The 9,567-nt window shown below is 42.3% G+C and overlaps 1 protein-coding gene across 1 annotated transcript in view; it reads left to right on the top strand.

Moving 5' to 3' along the window:
• The window catches only part of PTPRD (protein tyrosine phosphatase, receptor type D), a 260,249-nt gene that overhangs the window by 49,493 nt on the left and 201,189 nt on the right, over positions 1-9,567 (top strand). Inside the window, exon 18 of the mRNA XM_015424064.1 lies at positions 5,382-5,641. Within this exon, the coding sequence (XP_015279550.1) occupies positions 5,382-5,641 (260 nt within the window). The remainder of the gene's footprint in view (positions 1-5,381; positions 5,642-9,567) is intronic.

The following is a 9,567-nucleotide window of genomic DNA, read 5'->3' as shown; positions in this document are numbered from 1 at the left end:
CTACTTTCCCCTCAGTGCCTGTTGGTAGGTAACTAAGCTGGGTCCTGTCACCTATTTTGGCCTTTGGGATAAAACACATTGGGGCCAGTCCTGATAGGGTTGCCAACTCCAGATGGGAAATTCCAGAAGATTTGAGGGATGGAGCCTGAAGAGGGTAAGGTTTGAGGAAGGGTGGGACCTCAGACAGGTACAATGCCATAGACTCCACCCTCCAAACCAGTCAGTCCCTCATGGGGAACCATTGTTGCCAATCTCCAGGTGAGGGCTGGAGACCACTCAGAATTACAACTGCTCTGCAGAAGGGAGGGCAGAAGTCAGCTGAAGTCAAAGGGGCAGATAATGGTAGGTTGGTAGTTAGCTGGGAAGGAGATGGGGTTGCCAACTCCAGGCTGGCAAATTCCTGGGGATTTGAGGGGTGGAGCCTGGAAAGGGTGGGGTTTGCAGAGGGGTGGGACCTCAGACAGGTAGAATGCCATAGACTCCACCCTCCAGACCAGCCATTTTGTCCTGGGTAACAATTGCTGCCAATCTCCAGGTGAGGGCTAGAGATCACTCAAAATTACAACTGATCTTATTCCTAATATGGTATAAGTTTGCTACAAGCATACAGAAATAAACAGCAAGGTCATAGGAGAAACATTACCTGAACAGTTTATTTGGGGAGGGATACCGTTTTTTTTACAGTAACAAGCGGGAACCAAAACAGCCCTGAAAAGGGTGCTACCCCCACCCCCTGCCTGTTACAGATAAAAACCAAGCCTAGAATTCTAGGTTTTTAATATTGTGTAGATAGTGTTTTAATTGTTTTATCTTATTGTGTATTTACTTGTAAATCACCCTGAGCCCTGCTGTGCAGGAAAGGGTGGGATATATATAATTGAAAACCTGTAGAAAGACAGATCTGTAGAAAGATCTGTCTTCTCCGTTCATGACTCCAATCACAGGATTTAAGTATCGGCAGATGAGTGAATAGTGGGCTGTTAGATATGTAGATGATATTAAAAGAATTCAAGCCAAGATGGGGGATAGAGTGTTGCAAAAGAGAACATCAGAATAATAGGCATGACACCTGATGGAACAGAGACAAGCAGTGGACTGAACAGCTATTCCTGAATAGAAATACTATAGGAAGGATATATTGAAAGCAGAGTTGTTCTATAAGACAGGGCACAGGGTCCAATAAACTAGAAAATGTAAGACGAATAACCACCTCCACTATATCACTTCAGCTAGAAATAGAGCCTCCCCCCCAAATAATATTGTTTTCTTGACCAAAACTTTGAATGTAGTCTTAAGATAGAGAAAGAAAACAGAGAGTCTGGCACAGTAGAACTAGTAATAATGTGTGACTTCAGCACTGAGCTTCAACACTGATTTCACCTTGTCCATATTCTGACACAAATTTCCAGATATGATCAATTGACTCTGCCTTAATTCTGAGTCTAAGAGATCTGTATGCTATTAAATTATTAAGAAGCCAAAAAAAGGGGCGGGTAAGCCAGTGTACAATGCAAGAACCAAAAAAAAGAGAACACCACTTGGCAAAAAATAACTTACAAGCAAATAAGCAAGTGTATAATGATCAAATAAGCATAACAGCAAGTATAATGTAAATCAAATAAGCATAACAACAAGTATGATATAAATCAATAGGCCAAAGTGCAATGATAAATCAGTCACAGTCTTCTCCAGCATAGAGGCAATATCAAAGTCCAAATTGGAGTGCCAATCATCAAATTTTCTGAGCCATCAAAAGCCGACGCGTAATCTGGATGCCTGAAGCCGCGTTTCGAATTATTCTTATTCAAGTATGGCTGTAATGGGACCCAGTCTCAAAAGCTGGCATATGCTAAGCCAGAATGGTCAATCAAGGAGGATTAAGCATACTTGTTGTTATGCTTATTTGATTTACATTATACTTGCCGTTATGCTTATTTGATCATTAAATTATTAAGAGCAGTGGCCAATTTATCTTTTAAGTGGAAAGGTGCCCCAAAATTCAAATATAGCCACACTTGATTAAGAAAGAATCTGACTAGCATATTACTAAAATGTTAAGACAATCAATAAAGGTTTATTTAAATACATTAAAATCAGGAAATCAGCAAGAATGATACCTTTAGACAGCAGAGGTGTGAAAGGATAAGTAAAGGAAGATAGGAAGATTGGAAAGAGTCATCACCGAGGAGGATGTTGGACAGACACAAATACCTGAGCTATATTTCTTTGGAAAGGGCACATGAAGAACAAAGTCTTATAAAGGTACCAAGAGATGAAATTCTAGAGCTAATTGACAGATTAAAAAATAAGCAATTTGCAGGATCCAAGTGGCATACCCACCTACCATCCAATCACCAAGTGGAATGTGGAATTTTTTCTTTCCTACAAAAAAGTGTAATTTGAACAAAGCTAGTATGATTGAATTGTGATGTTGTTGAGATAAAAAAAAATCACTCACCGGTGAGACTTCACATTCACATAGTGATGTCTCCACACAGGGACAGGCTTCTTTGGTTTCCTTATTGTTGCTCTGGTTGCTGATATAGTTCAACAGCAACAGAGCAGATTTCCCTTCAGGCAGAGTCCACCCGCCCCTTGCAACACTGGGGATTCTTCAGTTTTTTGTTTGTTTATTTAATCAGCAGTTAAATATTGTTCTGTTATTATAACAATAATTCTCTGAATTCCCAGGTGTCATTGAAAAAGGAAATCTCTAGATCCTTTTGTTGCAGATATAAGTGGAAAAGCATATTTCTGGAGAGTTACTTTTTTAAATAAATGAAAACTGGGGATTCAGAAGACCTGATTTCACATATTATTACAATATCATGATGATATTTAGTTTCTGATTAAAAAAACAAAAAGTCACAGGGAGATGGCTGCCTTATAGTCAGGACTGGGAAAATCCAATTTTTCTACCCACATGGCATCCATGCAGGCTGTCACATGTCCTCTCCCAAAACTTTTCACCAAAGCAGGTTTGAGATAGGCTGGGGAAAAAGCCAAGGGAAACCTAGAAGTTACACTAATTCACCAGAATGCTACATCATCAAACCCTTGGTATATAACCCATGTGGAAAAGGTCAGCATCTTGTCTAAACTGGGCTACTACCAACTACATAGCTGCCTTGTATGCATAGCTGTCTAGTTTAAACAATATGTTGTATGAATACAAAATCCTGTAAGGAGCACTTTTGCATAACCTACATAACCTACATAACTGAAGTCATGGCTAAAATCAGACTCCTTGCCAGACAACTGAAAGGAAGCAAATGTAATACCATTTTGTTTTTTAAGGCTCAAGAGAACAGAAAATTACATGTCTGTTAGTCTAACATCTATCCCAGATGAATTGATTAATAATGTATTATAAAGATTATTATTAGGATTTTCTTTTGCAAATTGAAGTCCTGTATCAACAACTTCATGGAGTTCATTGATTGTTAACAACAATGCAGTTGGGGTGATTAGGTATTCATTATATACTTGAACTTTCAAAAAAGATTTTTATAAAGTCCGTCACCTAGGACACCTGGCTTGTGTATCCAACAAGATCCATCTACAAAAACAGACCAGTACTTTTCTGTTTCCCATTGCCATTGCAATCCACTGAGCCTCCCCAAATTTTGTGCCTGAGGTCAGCAGCTCCACTGGACCGCATAGGGGGACAAAATGGGAATCTACAGCAGGAAGGGAATTGGTGGGAAATGCCACTCCTTGTTCCGAAGAGAGAAGTGTTCTTACGTCTTCAAAATTGTGCAGCTGATTACAAGCCCCTGAATAATTTTAGCAGACATTGTATGAAGTTCCTCATATGAATTAATAATTGGTTTAAAGCCAGTAAATAGAGGGGGTGGAGAAAATGAAAAGCTATTGCAGTGGAGGAAAGAAAGCTGTGGGTTCCCCGGGAAGGATCTGTAGTCAGACAGTAAGCAGTAAAATAGCCATATTTCTGCAAGACCCCACATTTTTCAGGATGATGAAAAGAGTTCCCAAAGGATCTTCGAGCTGGGTAAATGGGCAGCAAAATGGCATGATACTCAATATTATTGTGTAGCTTTATTGTGTAGCTTATGTAGCTTTAAAGAAGGAATTATACAAATTTGTGAAGATAAATGGTCATTTCACTGTTATATCTAACAGAAAAGTAACTTGTCTCATTCTAATTACAAAAGCAACAAAACCAGGTCAACTGCATACAGGGGGGCATACATACTTGGGGAACATACACCAAGTGTACAAAAGTATCTTTGAAAATTAACTGAAAGAAAAAGAGCCTGATGAGAACTCAGATATACTGAAGAATGTCTACAAATTAAAATAAGATGATGTCCCTGGCACTTGGGGATTAATTATGAAATGTTGAGGTTGAGAGAGCCATTGTGGTCCAGAATGCTAGACTAGGACTGAGCAGACCGGGGGTCAAAACCTTACTCTGTCAAGAAACTCAATTGAGTGCCCATGGGACCAATCACCTCCCTTACCCAACCTATTCCACAGTATTGTTCTAACGACTGAATGAGGGAAGGAAGAGCCACATACACTGCTCTGAACTCTAGGAGGAAAGAAATAATAAAAATGTAATAGGTGGAAGCTCCAGCCCTTTAAAGTTCATTGAAGGAGAGATTTGGATCAGAGGAGAATTCCCCAGTTATTTACCTCTCCATCCCAGGAATTCTTTGTGGACACTAATGTGTCATTATTTTAATACATGATTTGTTTTACTGGGGTAAATCCTATCTTCTCGTTATGATGTTTAAAGCCTTCTTTCAGCTTAAGGAGTGTTCTTCCAACTCAAATAAATGGGAGGAAGGCCTCCTAAGGCGGAGGAATGCTCCTTGGATGGTGGTTGAATCCACGCCACTGAATAGCTTTATTGTATTGATTGGTTTTGTTTTATCATTTTGTGTCACCTCAAGCCAGTTGGGAGAGGCAGCGTACAACTTTCCTAAATAAATATGTTACGGTCTCCCTTATGTTCTTAGATTCATATTCACAAAATTGTTTATACTCAAATACATAGAAGCATTCTCTTTTTCAATTCAATTTTCATTTAATTTTTATTCATTGTAGGCCAACCTTTCTCTCCAATGAGAGCCCACAGCAGCTTGCATTGTTCTCCTCTCCTCCATTTTATCTTCATAACAACCCTGTGATATGGGTTAGGCTGAGAGAGCGTGACTGGCCCAAGATCACTCAGCAAGCTTCCATGGCATATCTGGGGATTCAAACCCAAATCTCCCAGATACTAGTCTGACAGTCTTAACCGCTACACCACACTGGCTCTCAATATCATCCTGACATGCATGAAGTGATTTGATATTAGATATCAGTTTTCCATTTATTCCTTTCTTACTTATTAACAATTTATTTTTTATTAGATCCTATACGATGATGGGAAAATGGCAGTTGAGGTGGATGGCCGAGCCACTCAGAAACTGATCACCAACCTGAAGCCTGAAACATCGTATTCATTTGTCCTAACCAACAGAGGGAATAGCGCTGGAGGTCTTCAGCACAGGGTGACAGCAAAGACAGCACCAGATGTACTGCGAACCCAACCACTCTTTATCGATAAGACCAATGTTGATGGCATGGTAACCGTGAAACTACCAGAAGTACCTGCTAATAAAACTATAAAGTGAGTCACAAGTTATAAGTCATGAATATTTTCAGTATTTTGAGAACGGAGCCTTGTAACTTCTTAGAGACAAACTGTTTTATGTTTCAGGCATTAGGTTTTGTAGACTGTATTAAATGCACAAACTGTAACTAATGGGCAACAATTTGAAAGCAGTTACCAGAATGATTACAGTTAAGACCCTTCAGCTCCTCACATGTAAGGGATAATCTTATGTATTGCATACTTATAGGACTGCTGTCACCTGGGTGATGGTAAAGCTAAGAAGATTAGCTGCAACTCACCAGTTCTGTAACAATGTTTCTAGTTTTAATGAAAGGACATATTTCAGTCTTGGGGTCATCATTTCTTCAGTTGCCCTAATGTTGTTGGTTTCTTGCCAACGGATATGTTGCATTCAGGGCTAAACCTGGCACTGTTGCTCTACCTGGGGTTTCCAGAGTACACAAATACAATGGCAACAAATACAGCCAGATATAGGAGCAAGGTCTGCAAATCAGTCCAGAGTCAGATATCCAAAGGTCCAGTACAAGGGTCATAGTAAGGAGAGTTGAGTGTCCAGGGGTCCATTTCCAAGGCTTGGAAACAGGTGCAGGATGCATAGGCTGGGTCCCAGGGTTCAGGAGCAAGCACAGGTTATCAGAGAAAAGGTACAAGGCAGAAGGAGCTCTGTGGAGCTCTGTTTCCTAAGCAGCTCAGCACACAAAGGAGTGAGCAAGGTTGCTTCCATGCTTAGCCTTGCTCAGCATGTTCATCATCATTGCTTCTGTGTAGGCAAACATGGGGGGGGGGGTTGCATGATTGCAGGACAGCTGTGGAGAAGAGCTTCCAAGCTTTTCTGAAGAAGCTTCTAGGCTCTGGAGTGCTCCCCCTCATCTCTGTCTGTAGAGGTCCCTTTTCCCACCCAAAGTGAACAGAGGTGGGACAAGCACTCCTTCCCTCAGTTCTCTTCTTGCCACTGTGAGGAGAGGATGTGTTTCTAAGCGGCTGTTTTGTGGGGCTTCAGGAATAAAAAAACCAAGGTTTCCATGGAGAACAGTGAAGATTTTTAAACCTACAAATTGGTAGGATGGCTTTTTTCAAGAAGTGTGGGGAGTGCAGAGCAAATATGGCCCAAAATGATGAAAATTCCTCGTGGTTAATTTTATAGTGGTCATGAGCTACTACCAAATGTTACTATGAGAAAAGATGTTACAGTTTCTCGAGTTGCTACCAGTTGATAAGCTGAGGCCCTGCCACACGTGCCAAAAAATGTGTGGGGGGGGAGGCGTGGCTATTTGTGCCGTCGCATTCTGATCCGCCATTATGTGATCAGATGCGATGGCGGAGCACCAGGGTTTCGTCCTTTGGCGCGTGCTGCAAAGAAGACAGTCGGAGGGAATAGGTGCGCGCCAGTGAGATCACACCGAACGAGTCCATCTTCAGCCCATGGCAAACCATTTGCTAGTAGATCTTTGCAGGTATTTTTTAACTGCGCTTCTTTGGCGGCACGTCACGGGTTGGCCACGGGTGCACTACGCTTGCCAGATGTTGCGGTGTGATCGCGCCCCGAAAATCCGCCCAGCATTCGTGCCTTTTGCACAAATTCTCTGTGTGACCAGGACCAGAGTATAGCTAAGGTCCTCATTGCAGAAGGACAAAAATTAGGGAAACAACAGCTCAGTGCTGCAAGGCATGGGACAGATAGTAACAGTAAGCAAATGGCCTCTGGCATTGTCATATGGAGATATTCATGGTTACGCTTCTCAGCCCTTCCGGTTGATATGAGAGCCAAAATAGAGGATCTTCTATTTGAATGTGGAGACCTATTCAGTGATCAAACCAATGCAGTTTTGGATTGGATTAGGAAAAACAAGTTGACAGCCAAATCCTTGAGCATAACGCATACTTCATTGACACCTTTTAAAGAAAGATATTTCCCAAGGCATATCCAGAGGTATCCCCAATCAAGATTCTATTGTGCACAGATCTACAGGTACCAGACCCCTCCACCCCTCCGTCGGGGCTTCAGGCCTCCTTATACCGAACAATCCCAGACCAAAAGACATAGCAGACAATGGGGGAAAAAACCCTCCCAATCTCCTAGGGACCAGCACTCTAGAAGTGCCCCATCTTCATGACTAGATTTGGACCAGGTTTTTTTTGATAGGTTAACCAAGTTCTTTTATAAGTGGTGCCAAGTTACTGTTGATGATCGGATCTTATCCATAATAAATAGAGGGTTTCCCCCCCCTTTGGATTTCAAATCACAGCCTCTGCAGGAGGTCTCCTCTGTATTAGCTAAGGGAGCAATTACAATGCTCACCTCTGAGGAACAATCAAAGGGCTTCTTTTCTAGTATTTTGCCATTGACAAAAAAGGCAGAGGCAACAGGCCCATTTTAGACTTAAGGTCTTTGAATAAATATTTGAATGTCCCAAAATTCAGAATGTTATCCATGCAGGAGGTGATGCCCTTTATGACACCCAACATCTGATTTGCCACACTAGATTTAAAGGATGCATACTTCCATATTTTGATACACAAGGACAATAGAAAGTACTTGAGATTCAACTATTCAGGGCTCACCTATGAGATGCAGTGTTTCCCTGTGGGCTCGCAATGGCACCTAGAGTATTTACCATGTGTGTTACAGAGGTTATAGTTCCTTTGAAGTTATAAGGCTGTATGGTGTACCCTTATATGTATGACTGGCTCTTTGTTGATGACTCCCTGGAAAGGCTGGTCAAGAGTCTGTGCTTCACCCTGCACACTATTCAATCATTATTTGTTGTTTGTTTGGTAAACTGGGAGAAATCTCACCTCATTCCCCTTCAATCCATCGACTTCATTGGGGCCTCTTTAGAGTCCAAAAAAGGGAAAGCATATTTGCCCCTCCCTAGGACCAAGATTATGTTGGCCCTTGTTAAGAAACTTCTGTCCAACAGATACAAGTAAACCAAACACATACAAAGATTTCTAGGCTATATGGCTTCCACCACTGCAGTAGTCCCATACACTTGCTTACACATGTCATTGGAAAATTAGTTTCTAAGGAACTTCAACAGCAGTTCTGAACCTTAATGGAGGAAACTATTTGTCCCTAAAGTCATTGTAAGGTCTCTCCTTTGGTGGTCCAGACCAGAGAACCTCCTCAAGGGAATCCCAACACTTCACTCACAGGTTGGGATAATCACTGTCAAGGTCTAAAGGTGAAAGAGACATGGACTAAGACAGAATCCATCTTTACACACTTCACATTAACCTATTAGAGTTGAGAGTCATCAAACTTGCTCACGCTTCTTTTACAGAAATCATTTTGGTAGCAACAGACACCATCACAGCAAAAACAGTTACAAGGGACTGCAGACAGCTAATGACAGTTGAGGAAATTGGGAGTGGCCAACAAGCACCTGTGAGATTCAGTAATGCTGCTGACCCAGCCTCTCTGATGGCTTCCAACACACTCCCCCCCACCTCCTACACCTAATAGGCAGTTGTCTCTCAGGTGCAGCCCCACGTCCACAGTGGCTTCTAATACTCCTCCCCCCTCCCCCTCCTACACTGGACAGGCATCTGCCTGTCAGGTGTAGGAGAGGAGGTGAGGTGGCTTCCAACACCCCCCACCTCCTACACCTAACAGGCATTTGTCTGTCAGGTGCAGCCCCACCTCCACAATGGCTTCTAATACTCCTCCCCCCTCCCCCTCCTACACAAGACAGGCAGCTGCCTGTCACATGTAGGAGAGGAGGTGGGATGGCTTCCAACACATTCCCCCCACCTCCTACACCTAACAGGCGGTTGGTTGTCTGTCAGGTGCAGCCCCACCTCCACAGTGGCTTCTAATGCTCCTCCTCCTGCCCCCTCCTAAATTGGACAGGCAGCTGCCTGTCAGGTGTAGGAGAGGAGGTGGGATGCTTACAGCCACCGGGGAGGTTTTTTCAGCA

This window comes from Gekko japonicus, unplaced genomic scaffold, assembly GCF_001447785.1.
Source record: "Gekko japonicus isolate JY-2015 unplaced genomic scaffold, Gekko_japonicus_V1.1 scaffold701, whole genome shotgun sequence".
Classification (NCBI taxonomy): Eukaryota; Metazoa; Chordata; class Lepidosauria; order Squamata; family Gekkonidae; genus Gekko; species Gekko japonicus.
The sequence above is the reverse complement of the archived record's forward strand: the minus strand, read 5'-3'. Positions and strand labels throughout refer to the sequence as shown.